This window comes from Gymnoscopelus braueri (assembly GCF_963280865.1).
Source record: "Gymnoscopelus braueri genome assembly, chromosome: 17".
NCBI lineage: Eukaryota > Metazoa > Chordata > Actinopteri > Myctophiformes > Myctophidae > Gymnoscopelus > Gymnoscopelus braueri.
Window position 1 is genome coordinate 28,271,310 of NC_137617.1, and position 20,245 is coordinate 28,291,554.

General features: G+C 41.1%; 1 protein-coding gene across 1 annotated transcript; it reads left to right on the plus strand.

Annotated features, from left to right (window-relative positions):
* The first annotated feature begins 10,494 nt into the window (after positions 1–10,494).
* Positions 10,495–12,724, plus strand: LOC308104630 (uncharacterized protein). Its single transcript, XM_080455083.1, has 6 exons — positions 10,495–10,598; positions 10,697–10,750; positions 11,022–11,051; positions 11,282–11,317; positions 11,465–11,569; positions 12,420–12,724. The coding sequence occupies exons 1-6, from the start codon at positions 10,505–10,507 to the stop codon at positions 12,479–12,481; spliced, it is 381 nt and encodes a 126-aa protein (XP_080311209.1). The 5' UTR covers positions 10,495–10,504; the 3' UTR covers positions 12,482–12,724.
* Positions 12,725–20,245: the final 7,521 nt, after the last annotated feature.

The window sequence follows — 20,245 nt, forward strand, 5'->3', positions numbered from 1 at the left end:
CCTGGAGTCAAACCAATTACCACCATGGGATTTGTAGAAGAATGAACAGTGCACACACACACACACACACATGCACGCACACACGCACACACACACACACGCACACACACACACACACACACACACACACACACACACACATATAGAAATTAAGAGAGAAGCAAATTAATTTCACATTCATTATACTATCAGCCCATGAGAAACATGGAGGAAAATACGTTAATTGCCAGGTAAGATGATAATGACCGTGATGAGTAGTAAATAAACATTGCTGTTAATGGCTGGGTTGAGTTAATGGCAGGGGTGATGAGCATATAAGGTTCATTTGCTCAGCGCAGGGCCTTAATGCTAGATCGGGTTGATGCAATTTCAGCAAAAATTATCCTCACTGGGTGGTGGTGATGGAAGGAAACCGACTCTTTCTGTGATTGAATTACATTTTTATATTGCAATGCCTGTGGATGCGTAGAAGCACCAAACCTAAAATGCTAGATAATGAAAGGGCTTTCTGCGAATAGGCAGATAATGATCATAGTGTTTTAAGGTAATGCCATGCTCAGTCTGTTCCTGAAAATGACTGGTCACCCTTAGCGGCACAGGACAAAACACACTTTTCCCTTATTATACGCTTACATTAGTAGTTCATTTTCCGCTAAAAGTTCCACATGAACCCTATACCCTATAAACTGGATGTCTACGAGAACAAGCAAACAGATGTTCACTAATTCTCTTCATTTATTCTCTCCCTCTCTCTCTCTCTCTCCCTCGCTCTCAGTGTTGAATCATACATTGCATTTCATTCCAAACAGGTCTCCCCAGGTTGTGTCAATCTGCAGCGAAAGCCTGTCTATATCGTATTGGGTTGCTGTAATCTTAGTGGAGCACTCTCTGCTACGTACTTCTGGTGTGCAGGGAGAATGTTTTACACGTCTGATCGTGCACGTGTGCGTGTGCACGCGTGTGTATACTGTATTTCCTCAAGGAGCTGCATGGAGTAACTCAGGCTTAAAGGCTGGATGGGATCGATACTTTTCATCGTATCATGGGAAAACATTGATTTTTCCATTCTGAAGACTCTGGATGATGAATCTTACGGGGCGATTAGAGTTCAGCTATAAGAGATAATTTGGGACAAGGCCGTGAGGAAGGGCATCAATTGCTGCATGCTATGACTGCTATAGTACCATCAAGAGTTAGGGTTAGAAACGTATGTCAGAAATAATTCCTCTATCTCCGTGTAGTTCATACATACATACGTATGTACGTACTGTAACGTACGGACGGACGTATGTATGTACGTACGTACATACATAGTATACATAGATATATGTAAGACCCATGTTTGAAATGATTCACTGAAAAATCCTTTTAGGCATGATTTTAAAGCTAGAAAAGCAGATTTTCTGTGAAGTCCTGGCTCCAATTTCCTGGAAATTCTGCACACTCACACTTCATAACAGGAGTGAGGGGGGGGGCAAATAGGACTGTGGCATTAGATTAGATGAAAGGCACACCACGGTAACAGGAAATAATTTACCAGGAAGGACAAACAAACACACAGAAACAAGATGTGTTTACTCACATAGCGTTATTGGCTGGCCTTTTCCATTAAAGTGTTCAGGTGAATATTGGGGTTGAGGCATGTTAAATTGAAATGTTGTTGTTTATTATTGTGGGTGATTTTTCACGTTTCAGTTTGTTTTCATGTAGCGCTATATTTTCATTTCCGAGGCACCATGGAGCTGCATCTTATATTAAAATTCAGATGATGTGGCTACTCTTTGCTTTCAAAAGTAATTTGCAAAGCTTTTATCAGTTTTGACTGGATAATGAAGACAACATTAAACACAGAGAACATTAAACACATTATGTAAATTGGGTACAAAGTAAACTACAATATATGATATTTCTGTTCATGAGGTGAAAGGTGACATAATGCGTAACACATTTTAACTATTATATAGTTATGTAGTTATAACTATATAACTAACTATTTTGAAAACTCTTAACTTTCTTTCTGACTTTGTAACAGATTAACGTAGCCGTTTCCAGGTCAGTATATAATGTGTCCGCCATACCAGACACCTGAAATGCAGGATTAGCTCTGTTGATGTGCTCATTTTGCTTTCAATTTCACTTTTCAATGAATTTGTGAGAATTGACCTGCTGTACAGCAGTCCACCTGGCTTAGATTTTGTTGCTAAGGTACGATAATATTTCATTTGTGGGCGATACACGCGCCAAATTTGAAGTCAATAGGTCGGACAGTTCTGGAGATATGTGGGGGACACACGGACACACGCAGTCACGCACGCAAAGATTCCTGCACTTATAGGCCAATGCCTGTGTGTAATTAATTCAGTCTGACCAGAAGCAGGGATAAAAACATATGCACCGGCAATAAACATTAATGGGGAGGGGGATATCAAAATCAGATGCATGGATTGTTTTCTTTTTTCTTACTAAAATAAACACACATTAGACAAGGTGCAAAGAATTAAAAGCATGCGGCCCTAGCAGTCATTAATGCAAAAACAATGACATTGCACAACTGAAAAACTAATCTTGATTCCACAGATTCCTCAGTTGAAAATACAGCATTTTTGTACAGCCACACTTGTCAAATGGGTCGCGCAACTAAGTATAAATTAGCCTTTTTAGACCCTCTAGTGGCAAGATTCACTTAATCTCTTGCAGACGTGTGGATGAGGAATGGAGAAAACAGGTGAATCAATTATGCGAGGGATCAGGGTTTGGGCAAGGCATTAATGCAAATTAGATTCATAACAAGTAACTCTCACTTCAGGTACTGACCCAAGAGTTGCAAGTAACTCATACTAGGAGGAAGATTTATTTCAAAAAAGTGTACAGAACTTGTTAAAATTATGTTTTTATGTGGACACGCCTCCAGTTCATTAAGTATACCTGGTTCTCAGCTTAGCACCTCCTCCACCACCTAAGCACCACCCACCTGTCCTAGACCCTCCTCCTCCTCATGCCCACACCTGTTGTGTTATGATAATGAGGGGGAGGGTACATTTTTACTATGTCACTAAAGGGCTGTTTTTCTATTGGCACGTTTGACCCTCAAGGTTTCAGCCTCCAGGTAGAAACTCAAAATTGTCTGAGAAGACATAAAACACCATAAAAACACCACCAGGGGGCTTAATGAAGTTCTATCAACCTCATAGACACATGAAAAACAGAAAAAATGCAAAACCATGGCACCACCTCTTGCATGTGAACTGTTCAGCTCGATACCACAGGTACAGTGCCTGCCAAGATATAGACCATGCCAGCACTTCAACATAGCTTCATCTAATGCAATGTCTGTATTGTGGCACCTGCTATTTTGTTTTTGTTTGTGTTATGTTAAGGTAGCTAAGCTGCCCAAAAGAAATGGGTGGTTCTACACAAATTGTATGTTGAAACAAATGTCAGAAACCTCAATAAAATGTGAACATTGGAAGAAAACAAAACATGCTACTTCAACATGTAATATTGTATTGGCCACAATAAACTGCCGTAGTATGGAATGGAATAAAATGAAATTGGCTACTATTGCAGGAAAGTGACTACTGACTAGAATTTGGAAAACCATATTGCAGTTATTTACAAAGAAACAATACAGGTGTGAGCATGACTCAATGTTCAAAATAGCCTCGAACCCCAAAAAGGCATCCGACGCAAATGTAATTTACTGCTATTGTTCACGTGTGACCGAACAAAATAGTAATAAATTCAAGGGTCTATCTTTGGAAATCTTTGCATTTTTATTTTCCATTTCAAATGAAAGTAGAGACAACGGGGGGAAAATAGACTATTGCTGTGGGTATGATTTTCCCTACAAAGTGAACAGTACAGAAATACTGGTGAATACTGTGGCCAACATCACTATTTTGAGTTCAGGATTCTGATGGCCAGGGGATAGAAACTGTCCCTGAGACAGTAACAGACTGAGCAGTCTATGGATAGGGTGACTGGGCTCCCTGATGATCCTCTGGGCCTTCACGCTACTCCTCTGGGTGTGGGGTCATCATGCATACGGCTGGCAGCCAGTGTTGCCAGATTCTGTGAGAGAAACAAGGAACCGGGTCTAGGAAAACAAGCCCAAAAGAAGCGACTATGGGCCACATGAGCACTTTAAACATATGCATCAGCTATTTGAAAATAGCCGATCTACAAGCTCACAACGCGTCGCGATGCGACGCGTTGTGAGCTTGTAGATCTGCTATTTTCAAATAAAATCTTGGGGGGGAATTATAATAAGCAGATCTGGCAACACTGCTGGCAGCTCAGTCCTGGTGACGTGTTGTGCTGTTTAGAGACTTATATGGTCATGGGTGGAGCATATTCTGTACCAGGCAGTGAAGCCAGTCAGGATCATGTCAATCGTGCACCTGTAAGTGTTGCAATGCACAGCAGCCTGGGCTCCAGTCTCGATCTCTGTCTCCGATACAGGATGTCTGCTAAAATGGTGGTGTCGTCCACAAACTTTACAATGGAGTTTGAGCTATGAGTGCATTGCCATACAGAAGTGTGCGAACAATGAGTCGGCTACTTGAGGGGCTTATAACACATCCTTGGGAGAGCAATGCTAACAGTCTGTGTGGAGGAGGTGCAATATACACCAACTGAGCTTGGTGACAAGCTGGAAGAATGCCGAGCTATAGTTAATGAATTGCATTGAACAGCGTTCTAAAATGTGTTCCTCAGTTCCAGGGGGGAGAGAGGGCGAGGTGGTGGTTGAGGGAGATGTTGTTGTCCATTGTTGTCCGCCAACTGTAGTGGGTCTCTAGACCATACATGGGCAACTGGCGGCCCGGGGGCCACATGCGGCCCTCACCTTCACTTAATGCGGCCCGCAGGTTAATATCGGAATAATACTGATATATTATTGATTTCAGCTGTTACAATTCCAAACATGCAAACATGACCCGCTTTTGTATGTCCAATGTATTTGTATTTAAGTTCATAAAGTTAACATCCTCCTATAATTTCACAAACCTCTGTAGTCCCCCCCCCGCGCGCGCGCGCGCAATAACCCCACACTTGCAACTACTTCCGCCTGCGCACTTCACCAGGTATGGTCTAGTAAGTATAACTAAATTTGAAATTACATAAAAATTTTACTTTTCAGAATTCCAATTAAAAAATAGCCGATCTACAAGCTCAAAACTGCGACGCGTTTTGAGCTTGTAGATCTGCTATTTTTGCTACTTTTGTGTGACATAGACATTTACAGGCATTCATTTACGGAAAATGTTGAAATACGGAGATAAGATGTATGTGTCTGCCCAACAGCATATGCGATGTGGCCCTCTGGAGTGAGTGTAGAAATATAGTGGCCCTCTCCCTCATCAAAGTTGCCCACCCCTGGTCTAGACTCTATAGTGTGCCAAGGCAGTGAGGAGGTGATATATATATATATACCCCTCCCTAAACGGTGTGTAAACATGAGCCAGTGTCTTTACTCCTCATGTAGGACAGCCGATAAATGCCACAATAAAAGCAGCCAACCAAGTTGTTGACCATGAAACAGACATCCGGAACTCTGTTGTCCAGTCCTGCCATTGAATTGGAATGTCCCTCTAGCATGACGGTGTTGTTGGGAGCTGACAGGTTGAGCCATGTTTCAGTGACAACCATAACACTGAAATTCTTTGTCTGCTTTGGAAAACCAGCCTGCTCCCAATGTCTAACATCTAACTTTTTTTTCTGTGACTGGAGGTTTGCTAGAAAAATACTCACATTTCCTCAGGGTGATCCCAACTCCTGCTCTATTTCCACCCTATCTCCTTAGTCCTACAGTACATCGGCATCATAGTCCAGGTATCACAGGTCATCTACAAAGGAAAACCTGTGTGTGTGTGTGTATATGTGTGTATATATGTCACAGTACGTTTGGAGAACCAGTACTACCCACATGGAAAGAATCTATATGTTCCATATATGCAACTATATGTAACCTATATGCTACATATAAGGATCATATATGCGCATATATGTGCATATATACCACATATATGCCTGGTATAAGCTCCATATAGGCTGCATATATCTCACATATAGGTCAAAATCAGGTGCATATATGTGCATATACAGGGTATATAGGTCTCCTATATAGCTTGTTTATACCCTCATATAGGTCATATATGTTAATACAAGCCATATAGGTCTCCTATATAGCTTCTTTATCCATATATAGGCTCTATATGTTCATAATACAGGACATATAAGTCTCCTTATTTTTATCAGTTATTAATTTTTTATTATTACAACTGCAGGTCACAGTTTATGAAAACCTGCAGATCCTGTCAGTCAGTTCGGTCCATTCCGTAACAAATCTAACATTACATTTCGGACCGTACTCTATATCTGACCAAGAAAGCATATTCTGACTATATCATATGATGTCATCAATATTAAGCCGATATTTGGCAATGTCCATATATGGCCAAGATAGAATTAATTTACAAATCAAGATCATCACCTGGAAATCCATTCATGAATATAACAACACTGTCCTCATCAAACCCTGCATATCCACACGTGGAGGCCACTGAATCATCACCTCCCAGATAGCAAAAGATATTAATTCAATGTTGGATTTTGGCAGTGGTGGAAAGTAACTAAGTACATTTACTTAAGTACTGTACTTAAGTACAATTTTGAGGTATTTGTACTTTACTTGAGTATTTCCAATTTCCAATACTTTTACTTCTACTCCACTACATCTCAGAGGCAAATATTGTACTTTTACTCCACTACAATTATTTGAAAACTTTAGTTACTTTTCAGATATAAATTATGATATAATGAAATATACAATAACCACTTTAAACCTATTTTAAACCTAGGCTATTTGAAAATAGCAGATCTACAAGCTCACAACGCGTCGCATTACTACGCGTTGTGAGCTTGTAGATCGGCTATTTTCAAATATTTAGTACTTTTACTTTTGATACTTTAAGTACATTTTGATGCCAATACTTTTGTACTTTTACTCAAGTACATTTTGAATTCTGGACTTTTACTTGTAACAGAGTATTTTAATATTGCAGTATTGGTACTTTTACTTAAGTAAAGAATTTGATTACTTTTTCCACCACTGGATTTTGGTCAGATTGGTTATTTTTGGTTGAGGTTGAAAAAGCTATGTTGATTCAATGTTTAAATACAGATACATTTCAACATTTTAAAAAAATGACATTGAATCAATTTAGTATAGATGATGGTTTTTCAATGTTGAAATGCCCAACAATGAATTGACATTGTTTCAACGTGTAGTGCTGATATTGCACACCCCCCCCTCCCCCTCCCCTCCCCTCCCCTCGCACCCCCTCCCCTGCGAGAGGGTAGTCGTCACAACTCGCGAGACCAGCTGAATCTCATGGGACTTGAGTTTTTCAAAGGAAACATTGGCGCGAATTGAGGCTTGTTGACAATTCACAATACTACTATAGTAAGACAAACTGGTAAGTCCTTTACAATATAATGTATTATGCAATTCATATACCATCATCTGGCTGTCATCGTTTGACTAAATGTTAACTTGTGAATTATTACCGTGGCAACTACAGTGCAGACCTGAGCTTGTTAGCTAGCATGCTAGCTAATAATAGTTGACTGGTGAGTTCTTATGGGAATAGAATGTACTATCCCGTTCAGATACCGTCACCCGACTCTCATCGTTTGACTAAATGTTATCTTTATGCTGTCCGGGGTTTGTAGCTTGTGTTAGTAAATAGCAATGCATGTTATTAAAGCAGCTAGCATGCTAGCTAACGTTAGCCCGCCGTTAGCATGTTTCGTGATTAAAATGTACTTTAATTTGTTTATCTGTGTTTATACAATAATAGATTATTAGCGTTTTTAACAGTTGTATAATCATTGTTGTAACCAGCACTACTGTGAAGCAGTTCGTTCATTTAATAGTGGTGAACTAACAAGGCAGAATGTATGGTGCTAACTCACTAGCTACTAGTGTTAAACCAACGGGTACCAAATCCAATTCACTTTGCCGGAAGCACTTCCGGTCTAGACCGGATACGGAAACTACATCCGTGGTTGCATGTGTGTATGTGAAAATTTACCGGATATAGGAGGCGGGATCTAGAGCATAATAGAAACCAGGTTAGCTCATGGAAAAGGCTTAATACTTCGGGTAATATTTTTGCCATTTTAATGAAGGCACAGTTAAGCTTTTACTACACTAAAGCAATTTAGCCTGGGGATAAATGTGGAGAAACAGCTGTGGTGGAAGAAGTAATCAGATATTTTACTTAAGTAAAAGTAGCAATACCATAATATAAAAATACTCTGTTAAAAGTAAAAGGCCTTGTGTTCAAAATGTTACTCGAGTTAAAGTACAAAAGTATTGGCATCAAAATATACTTAAAGTACCAAAAGTAAAATGTTTGAAAATAGCAGATCTACAAGCTCACAACGCGTCACGATGCAACATGTGGTGAGCTTGTAGATCTGCTATTTTCAAATGTCCTATGTATAAAATAGGGCTAAAGTGGTTAATGTAAGTTTTATAATAATTTATATATATATATATATATATACATACATGTGTGTGTGTGTGTGTGTGTGTGTGTGTATATATTATATCTCTGCTGTTCGGCCGGAACCAGCTAAATCCAAAATGGTAATTGTTCAGGAAATGAAAAACAAAATATCAAATTTTCATAAAATGAAGAAAACCTTATATTTTTAAAACAAAGCAATACTGCCTCATCAAACTTGGTATTGTGACTTTATATATTATCAGATACTTGCATGTGTCATTATATTATCACCACTTTACCCAAATCCAGTGCAAGTGGAGTTAGGAGGTTTTGTCCATCATTGATAAGAACAGCTGGCAATGGATCTCAAAGCTCACAACACATCACAACGCATTGTGAGCTTGGAGATCAGCTATTTATGGTGAGCGCCATCCTCATATACTATAGATCAAGCTGAATTCTGTACTTAAACAACTTTTATTTTAACATGCATTGTAAACAACCATGGATCAAACTGTTACCACTGTTGTTCTTCTACAGTTGAGTGCAACAAATAATTCTGCCTCAATACTCAATCATGTATTTAACAAAAGCGATCATGGCACACCAACAATAAAAAAATGGCATATAAATACAAAATACATTCATGAAAAATAGAATCTTTAGCCTATCAAATCTGTAGCCTACTGCACTAACAATAACAACCACAGTTGAATTTACCTATCATATACCTATCAACATTTTATTATCACACTGTTGTGTGTTGCGTGTGTGTGGTGGGTGTTTCTTAGTGCTTTAGATTGTCATAAAAGCTGTGAAAGTCTTTTGGCATGATCTCCTTGAGCTCTTGGAGATGTTTGAAACAAACTCCTGCACACACTCATTTTCTGTCCATTAACATTTAAAAAGAAAACACGAGCAGATGACCTTTGTGAAGACACCCTTCTCCTCTTTACTGGGGTGACATCTATCAAACCTTGCACATACATTCTCTTCTCTTCCCAGTTTATGTTCTCCCAAAAGCATTGAAAAATCTTTTCCCTGTCTGCCTCATACAGAGCAGAGCTTCTCGAGAGCCTGAGAGGAGGGGGGAGTTGTTTGTTTTTGACGGACAGTTTGAGGGTCCAATGGAGCTAGGAGTTTTCGTCAGAGGCGCTTTTTAATAATTTTCATATGTTATTATTTAAAAAAAAATTACACAGATGTAGAGGGGGTTCAATAGCGTTGATTTATGAAAAAAAAAAAAAAAACTGAAAAAGGAGTTAGCTGGTCCCGGCTGGACACTGACGATATATACTTGTGTGTAAAATATTTTGGAAGGACCTGATAAATTAATAATTTGGCTGATATATATATATATATATATATATATATATATATATTGTTTTGTGCATATATTTATTGAATTATTTGTTTCCCTCTAAATGTTCAGGGTTGTGCTACAAGAGGACTGGAGAGGATTCACTGCAATACACAAGGCCTGGCCAAGTATAATAATTATAGCAGCACGGGCACCACCTCTTTTCTATTTAGACCTGTTGTAACCTATACGTTGTTATACCATTCAATCCGGGAGCCACCTCTGTGTCTCATTAGTTGTTGCTATATGTATGGCAACATAATGTTTTATAATTTTTTTTAGTAAAAATTTGAACGTTTTCAGAAAACTTAGGTTAGGTTTTAGGAGGTGTTTTTAGAATTGGCCTAAGTCAGATGAGCCAGGAAACAGCAGTGTGAAGCGATTTTTTTTTCAAGCCACCTAATTTTCCAGGTACAGTGGTGACACTGTCAGTTATGACACTAACTGCTACACCTACTTTAAGTATTGCCATGTATAATTCCACTTATTTAGTAATACAGTGCTGCCAGAATCCAGCCAGTACCCTTCTGTACCAACACCAAATGCAAGCAGTGGTATGTCATTAATTACTAACATGGCAAAACCAAATGTAATTGCATGAAAGCTTTACAAGCATTTAGTTCAGGTTATGTGTTCAAAGGTTACAGCGTCCACTATTCATGTCTTGTGTTCCCTTCTTTTAGCCTCTGGAGGAAGCTCGGAGGATAACCAGCCTAATAATGGTAAGTGAACCACTTCACACTACTACCTCAGGGTGGACAGATTGTAAATGTGCTTTAGATAGAATTCATAGTTCATGTTTTGTGTTCTCTCATTTTAGGCTTTGGTGGAAGCTTCTTGGCAGAGTTGGAGTCAATGGACCCCTGCAATCATGGTAAGTAGACTAATAGGCTAGATGATTCTCTCAGCCACTCTTAGTGTGTCTCCAGTCTGTTTCAATAGGTGGTGGTTGGATTTCTAGTCCTGCCTTACTGGAGACCTTTCACTGACTGGAAATGTTAGTTAAATGGGTGGAAATGTAAAGTTGAGTGCATATATGAATTCAGTGTCTCACTATTTTGCAAGGATCTGTTAATGTTGGCACGATATTATATGAGAACTTGTATTTTACAGTGACTAATTAGGGCTATTTTAATCCATTTCAGGAGGGAACCACACTGGACAAGTAAGGAATGGTATGTCTGTTGTCCCTGTGTCAACAAGAGCCTTTTTATACATTTGTGATTATTTTATTAGCCATTACTAAACAGTTGCTGTGCCTTGGCTATTGTGCCATGACATACTGTAACTTATTAAAGACTGACATATTTGAACTTATAGCTCCTGCTACTCTAAACATTAAAACATACAGTCTTGATAAATTGCATACAGGCTTTTTTAAATATTTTAATTGTCCTCTTTTTAGACTTCGCTGGCAATCATCACCCCCAAGGCTATAAAGGTGAGTTAACTAACACATTCTCAAATCACTTCTTTTTTTTTACCACCAGACATGCACTAGGTACACTTGCTAGTGTATATGGTGCTCATTGATAACTACTTTGATGGTGCTTATTTGCCTTATTTTGTTCTGTCTGTCTTTCTCTAGGAATGCCAATGTATAACTCCAGCCCCTACCACACTGTGCCATCAGAGAAAACAAGGAATAAGAAGAGGGCCTTCAAGGACACGCTGATGCAGGACTGCATGTTTGGTGAGTCAATCTGCACCTCAAAATACTAGGTTTACTACAGTGGATTTGGCAATTTTTATGATGGATATTTAATTTAATTAAGTATTTTAACTTTTATCTCAAGTAAATAAGAACAGATGCATTTTCCTCACCATGGAATGAGCCTGATGGAAAATGCATCCACTCTTAAAGAAGCACTTCACCCATTTCCAACCTTAACTTCATATAAGTGGTCCTCTGTAATGCTCACAATAAGATGGCACCATTTCTGTCTCAGAGGTGGTCTTTGCCTGTGGACAGTTCAGAAACCTGCCTACCAGTGACATCATTTCAAGCTAATGGACATTGAAAATGATGACCTGTCATGTCACTGGTAGGCAGGTTTCTGCCTCTGAACAGCCGAGCTCATGCCTCCTTCAATGCATGAGAGCCAACTGACCTTCTTGTCACCTGACAGGGGAGAGTTTCCCTGGTTGGACGTAGCGCGTGGAAGGAACACGTTATTCCAACCAGTTCCTTTCCCCTCCATCAGGCGCCCCGGCTGGCCAGGGGGAGGCAGTATAGTGACCAGGATTACTGCATGTTTTTGTGAGGGTACCTACCCTAGGAGACACGGGGAGAACATGCAAACTGCACACAGAAAGGCCCTTTCGCCAACCCCACCTAGGGTATGGGCACTGATGACGCGGAGGAGAGAACACACCCCCAGCGCCCACAGCGTCCCCTGTGGGAATCGAACCCAGGACCTTCTAGCTGTGAGGCGACAGCACTACCGACTGTGCCACCGTGCCCCCCCTACTAATATTTCCTATAACTAATTAATTAAAGTCTAACACATCAATCTTCTTCTTCTTCTTGCGTATGTCATCAGATCCTCAGCTCCGTTGCAGCAAGCCAGTCCAGCGTCTCGTCATCCAGGTTCATCAGGCCTAGGTCGCCATGTGGTGGGCGGTGTTTCGGGCAGCTGGTCATGATGTGTTCCACAGTCTGTAGGGGGTCTCCAGGTTCACAGTGGGCACTGTCCGAGAGGCCCCACTGTTGCATTGCTGCCTCGACGGTCATGGCACGATGACCTGTGCCACGGCCTGCTGTTCTGATGGCTCCCACCATTCATCTGAACGGAGCTGGCGATCACGTATCCGCGTGCACCCCATCCCCTGCACTCCTCCACAGTCACCCAACACACACAACAAGCATGACGAATGTCCACTACCATGGAGAGGGTCGTTCGATGGCGACAGACATCCTAGCGGTCAGCGAGCCCCGACCTGACCTAAAGGCAAGATGGGAGGAGGCCCAGAGCACCTCCCCATCGTTCGACGAACTGATGGACCAAGCGGACGTGCTGATGCACTACGGTATATTAATCACAACATGAACATTAGTATTCACTCTCAACAATATTCGGTGTCCGGAGCGCTCTGCTTGCTGCTGAAACATTGGTAATTCATATTGGTCTTATAACTTCTGTTATTGGTTAGGGATTCACATTTAATTGTAACTAAGATTAGGGATTCATTAATAAAACATCAATGATGAGTAACTTCTGTCTGTCTATTCTCTTGGGTCTGTGTCCTTCCTGAGCAATCCAAACGATCACGTTCAGAGGTTTTGCTACCAGATAACCAGCAGGTAACTTAGGATGTGGCCTCCAACAGCTCCCACCTGTGGGGGAATGATGCTCTATTCATATACTGTAGGTGGCCCAGCCATAACAGAAATCATGTTGAAATTGTACAGGTATAATTACAAACTGGAGTAATTTAATTTAACCTGGTGGTCAAACTGGATGTCCATGTACTTCCCAAAGCGACTTGAGTTGTCATTCTTCAGGGTTTTGGCATTTCCAAAAGCCTGGCAGGGGAAAAGGAGTCTCCCGGAGCTTAATTTAATTTAATTTTATATCTTTTTTTTATCCAGCTGTTTGACACTTTAAAAGCCATAATGTTTCATGTTTTCATATTATAACTTGTTTAAATAAAGTGTTAAAGTTCTACATTGGGGTTTCTATTGGATTTGATTAATGTGTACAAACTTATCACCTATTTTATAGGTGATAAAGGTATCATAATTATGTTTCATTGCATATATGTAGATATAGGTACATACAGGTCATATATGTACCTATATGTTACATACAGGTCATATGTACCTATATGTTACATACATAAAATTGGCACCTTTCCTATATGTATATGTACATATATGTGCATATATGTATATGCACATATATGTACATATATGCCATATATGCACATATATGTACATATACATATAGGAAAGGTGCCAATTTTATGTATGCGAACATATATGCGGTCCTATATTACAAACATATATGACGCATATAGGTTCTTTCCATGTGGGTACAATTGAAGACAGAGCGCTCGTTTTTAGGCACGGGGCTCCTTCGGGGCGAGGCGGGGCTTTTCGAGACAGGGTTTATTAGCGAGGCTCGCGAGGAGGAGAAGGAGGACGGCGCTGCGAGGCGGGGGGTTATTACGCGAGGCTCGCGAGGAAGAGGAGCCTCCTCCTCCTCCTCCTCCTCGCGTAATAAACCGTCCCGTCCTCTCCTTCTCTCCTTCTCCTCCTCCTCCGAGGAGGAGAAGGAGAGCGCGGAGAGGCGGGGCTTTGATGCGCCGACGGAGACCTGTCTTTTGTTGTTCCCCCCCACATAGCAACCAGGAAGCTACGCTAGGGGAACCATAATATCTATGAGGGGAACGCTGAACACGCGTTCACACGCACGGCGCGCCGACTTAGTGGAGCTTGAGGCCGAGGAAGCGCGCCCTCGCGCCTCCAGGCGCGAGTGCCCGCGCTGACCGGCCGATGCTCCACTAGTCGACTCAGCGCCGTTTGATTTGTAAACCGATAGGGACAGAATAGTTCTTTTCATGGATCACTGTGTGTGTGTGTGTGTGTGTGTGTGTGTGTGTGTGTGTGTGTGTGTGTGTCAGGGAGAAAGTAAAACAAAAGCCAGAACACAATAAAAGTATCTAAACAGTCCTGCTTTCAATAAACCAAAAAAAGCATGAGCGCGTGCGCGTGTGTGTGTGTGTGTGTGTGTGACTGTGTGTGTGACTGTGTGTGTGTGTGTGTGTGTGTGTGTGTGTGTGTGTGTGTGTGTGTGTGTGTGTGTGTGGCCATATATGTTTGTGCACAAGCCTGGCTTGTGGCTCCCTCTAGTGCTGGGTGGGTGGTAAAAACGAGCGCGCTTTCTTCAATCGTACTGGTTCTCCAATCATACTGTAACATATATACACACACACACACACTAGGTTTGGCGTATGTGTCTCATATGACGCCGAGGTGTGTAGTGCGGAATGGCAATTTGGATGGACCACAGGTTTCTGAAAAACCACAAATATCTGTATCTGTCTGACCACAGGTCTGAGGATAACGCAAAAATTCTCTGTGTGTTCAGGAGATTGTATTAACTGATTGGCCGAGCTTCGCGTAACGTTTGTCCTGCATAGCCAATATAAATGGAACGACTTGCGTCGTTCAAGACATGCATGGCTCCAAGTAGTCCTGTATAATACAAGATACAACGGAGCTCAGAGATATCATGCTGCCATATCCACCGCTGCCATCTTGCAAAGTTAAAATATCATTAAATCTACTTAAATGAGGTATAATTCCAGTGTGATTAGCTTTTCTGTTCAAGACTTGAACAGAAATTCAAGATTGAGTTAATTGGGTTTATTTTAGCAGTTTGCAATAAAAAATAAAAACAAATATAGCTGCAAGCAGCAATAAGCGGTTTCGAGGGATATGGCAGAGGCAGGAAGAGGCAGGCAGAGAGAGAGAGAGAGAGAGAGAGAGAGAGAGAGAGAGAGAGAGAGAGAGAGAGAGAGAGAGAGAGAGAGAGAGAGAGAGAGAGAGAGAGAGAAAGAGAGGCAGTTAGAGAGAGAGAGAGAGAGAGAGAGAGAGAGAGAGAGAGAGAGAGAGAGAGAGAGAGAGAGAGAGAGAGAGAGACAGAGACAGAGACAGAGACAGAGACAGAGAGAGAGAGAGAAAGAGAGGCAGTTAGAGAGAGAGAGGGAGAGAGAGAGGCAGAGAGAGAGAGAGAGAGAGAGAGAGAGAGAGAGGGAGAGAGAGAGGCAGAGAGATAGAGAGAGAGAGAGAGAGAGAGAGAGAGAGAGAGAGAGAGAGAAAGAGAGGCAGTGAGAGAGAGAGAAGAAGTGAACATGCATTAATTAACAAAGTCATGATTTTTGTTCAGTAAATTATATTTGGACTGGTTAAATTGGGGTTTGAATCAGGGACCTATAGACTTGCGGGTAGACAGTGTAAAGGATAAGGATAATTCCTTTAACAGGTCCGTTCATGAAAGTCCTTGCGGTCTTGTTTCCAATGAGGGCCTGTGAGCAATTAGGGGTTAAGAGTCTTGCTCAGGGACAAATTTCATTTCATCTACACATTTGCTGGCCTGGCCTGGAATCGTACCTGGGGCAACCAGGGCCTCTGGCTCCCTAGGCGGGCTCACTAACCACTCAGCTATGGCCGCAGTACTGACTGTTTCACTAACTACTCTAGATCACTGGTTCACAAAACATTTACCAATAAAGATTTTTTTTTTGTCTCCTCGGAATGGAAACTAGTGAAAATAGATCTACAAGCTCACAATGCGTTGCTATCTAAAAAGGTGTGAGATTGTAGATCGGCTATTTTCACAATTAAGTATGTCATACATAAAAAACAACTACTCTCAAAAGCATTTCATGTTATTGTTTAAAAATTGCACATGTCTGAATTAACAGGGTCATGTTTTGTACAATGCAATTTAAATGTAAACTGTGATGAGTGGGGTTTGAACCGTGGACCTTCGGCACATGAGGCTAACACTGTACTGATCAAGCTATTCAATCCACAGCCTTAGTCAGTGAAAAAGGAGAATCCAACAAAACAAAACAAAAGCGGGAATGAAGTACGTCATACATTGAAAATAACTACTCTCAATAAGCGTTTCATTTAACAATTGCACGTTTATTCATTGATACAGTCATGTTGTGTGCAATGCAATTGAGATGAAGTCTGCATGAGGTGGGATTTGAACCGGCGACCCTGTGGTTTCAAGGCAGATGATTAAGCCATTGGACCAACAGACCTGAACTGGTGAAAAGGGAGTTCACACACGAAACACACATAAATTGCTCAGAAATCCTGGGTTTAAATGTTTTTCAAACTGCTCAATATAGCGTAAAATATGAGGGCGGAGCTCACTGGTCAAAGTGATAGATGTGTTCCTCATGAGTCAAGGCACATGTGTAAGCAAGTTTCACGGCTGTCGGCCAAACGAGGCATGACTTTTGCCTGTTTAAAGTTTGCATTTTCAAAAAATTGCTATAGCGCCCCCCTTTGACCAATTGGAGTAAGATTGGTTTCAGTGATACTTGGAATGACCCTCTACATTATTGCAAAGTTTCAAACAAATGTGAGTCTGCATGAACGTGTTAGGGGCAGACGAATAATTGTCATAAAACTGCAATAGTAATTGGCTCATAAAAGCTTAATGTTTTCACTTAGAAAAAATCCAAACCATGTTTTTGTCGGCATAGGTCCAAAGTACATGTGTAGACAGTTTCGTGCAGATTGCTAAAAAATCCCAGGAGGAGTTTGATTTTAACTGCTTTTCATATAATTCAAAATGGTGGGAGATCAAAATGTCAGAGGTCAGACTGTGAAAGTTGTTCGGCATGAGGAGACGCATGTGTGTATCGAAGTTTCATGGCTGTAGGTCAAACAGGGCATGAGTTGTACCTGTTCAAAGTCAATTGAGTGAAATAGCGCCACCCTTTGGCAGATAGTTGTGAGTTTCGTTTCTTAGCCGTTTGGCATAGCCCTCTACCATATTGCAGAGTTTCGTAAAAAGCGACCGCGCGGTTGGGCCAGAACTGAAAAAACGGCGGAAGAAGAAAGCCTAGTATCTCAAGAAAGGCTTCGAGCCTGATAGGCCTCGAAACCTTAATTATAAAACAAGCATCTTAATGTTTTCACTCTCATGGGGCTTCTTTCTAGTATTGTTTATCAAGACCATACACCACCACTTCTTTCTTAGGAATGGGATGAAATATGAAGAAAATTACAAGACTCTCATGCATAAACCTAAAAGTGTTTATAGAGTTTTGTTTTAACCCATTAAGACCTGAAGCCGATTCTACAATGCCTTCTAAATCCCAACAGTATTCTGAAGAAAAAACGCATGTTTCTATATCAGTGGTGCTCAAACTTTTTCATGTCAAGGACCCCCAAAATTATATGTATTTGGCCGCCGACCCCCATCTCAAAATATTTTGTTCCAGGAACCCCCAGAAGCAAAGATTTGAGATAAAAATGTTTGCTTTAAAACAGTATATATTCAAAGATTTGCACACATTTTCACGATTTTTCAATAATAGCAGATCTACAAGCTCGTAGCGCGGCACTCGGTGCCGCGCTATGAGCTTGCAGATCTGCTATTTTTGAATAGCCAAAGTGTAAAATAATGCTTTTTTTAGCTCAAATCAAAAGGTGACACAGATGCGTTCCAGGGTAAAGTGACATATCGAATACCAGATTCATGCCACACCACATGCTGAGTCCATCTGTTACAACATTACACATACAACCAAACTATAATGCGTACGTGCAGAGAGGTCAGTGAACATGGAACACATGACATATTGTACTGTATGTAAAAGCAGGCTTCAGGGCAGTAGGGCCTATAGGAGTAGCTGTCTGAGTGATGAAACAGGTAAATCATCAGGGCGTCTTCATATGCTCATATGGCAGGCAGCGATAAGTTCATAGCAAATTGCCTTTGGACTATAGCTCGCCTCTCACACATGCTCATATGGAGACCACACACGCACGAAATCACACACACACACACACACACACACACACACACACACACACGCACACACAGAGAGAGAGAGAGAGAGAGAAAGGGCCAAAACTTTAAATCAGTTAGGTTTTTGATTTCTTGCAGGGTCAGCAAGACTCTGCCTCAAAACCTTTGATGATAAATGACCACACGCTCACCTAAAAATGGGAATCCTCTCAGCGAAATGCGGTAATTGACTCATTTTTCACAGAGCGATGGAAACAGAAAGAAGTTTCCCCCCTTTTCTAGATGGCAGATCAGACAGATTTCAGAGCCAAGGACGATCAGCAACCACTAGCTGAGGATGAACAATACATTGTGTGTGGGGGGATGCATAGGGTTCTTGTATAGCAGAAAAAGAGACAAGAGGCATGGTATGACACACTTTGTGGGGGCTGTATATAGGGTCTTGTAGCAGAAGAATAGACAAGAGGCATGGTATGACACATGGTTGTTCATGTTTATGGTGCACGTTGCTTTTGTATTGTTTGTTGTCCTGCTGCTCACACCAACAAACGTTAGAAATAAAAAAGCAGTCTGTCTTGGAGAAGAATGCACACTACCTTGGTACAAGCTCGTAAACTGACACAGAGGCATGTACAGGGATGCGCGCGAACATTATGTACTGCACAAACACTTGGCCTTATTGTTTGTCGTCTTCCTCTGACATATAGTGCTGATCTACATGAAGTTAACGCATTGAGACCTGAAGCCGATTCTAGAAATGTCTTCTAAATCCAGTTTTCTGAAAAAGACGTACGTTTCTATATCAGTGGTGCTGAAACCTTTTTCATGTCAAGGACCCCCAAAATGAGATGTATTTGGCCGCGGACCACCATCTCAAAATATGTTGTTCCAGGGACCCCCCAGAAGCAAAGATCTGAGTTACAAATGTTCGTAGAATAATGCTTTTTAGCTCAAATCAAATAATGACACAAGATGTGTTCCAGATCTTAATTGGTTAAAAGGAGAACCAAAGAGCAGTCTGGGGCCCAAATGAAAATGGGAAACTACCAAACTACTCCTTCAACAAAAGTGGAGCAGGCCAGTGAACCTGTTCCAGGGTTGCCTGTAGCATGCCTGACAAATGGTCCCTTCTGCCTGGGAGAGTGACTGGGACTTGCAATGAGCAGGCATACTGGTATAGCTCTAGCGCTCCCTCTGGACTGCTCGGCTCATTGAGTTGGAGTCAGTACGTCTCTGGGGCTCCAGCATAGCTCATGGCAGTCGGCAGGACATGTTGGGCCATGAGAGTTAATTGCTTCCCACTGCCGCTGCCTTCACTTAACCCATTAAGACCCGGGAACGCATCTGTGTGTCATTTTAAAGATTTCTTTGGGCTATTAAATAATAGCAGAATCTACAAGCTTGTAGCTTACGAGCCTACGAGCTTGTAGATCTGCTATTTTTTTTAACAATTGTGAAAATGTGTGCAAATCTTTGATTATCTTTTTTTTCTGTTCTGCGCACATTTTTAACTCTGTTACAACTTCTGGGGGGTCCCTGGAACAAACATTTTTGAGATGGGGGTCCAAAATTCATAAAAAAAATCATATAATTTTGGGGGTCCTTGACATGAAAACGTTTGAGAACCACTGATTATAGCAACTTTTTTTTTCAAACTACAGGATAGGATTTAGAACACATTTGTAGAATCCCCCCAGAAGCAAAGATTTGAGTTGAAAATGTTTGCTTTAAAAATATATATATATTCAAAGATTTGCTCAAATGTTCACGATTTTTCAAAAATAGCAGATCTACAAGCTCGTAGCGCGGCACTCGGTGCCGCGCTGCGAGCTTGTATATCTGCTATTTTTGAATAGCCAAAGAAA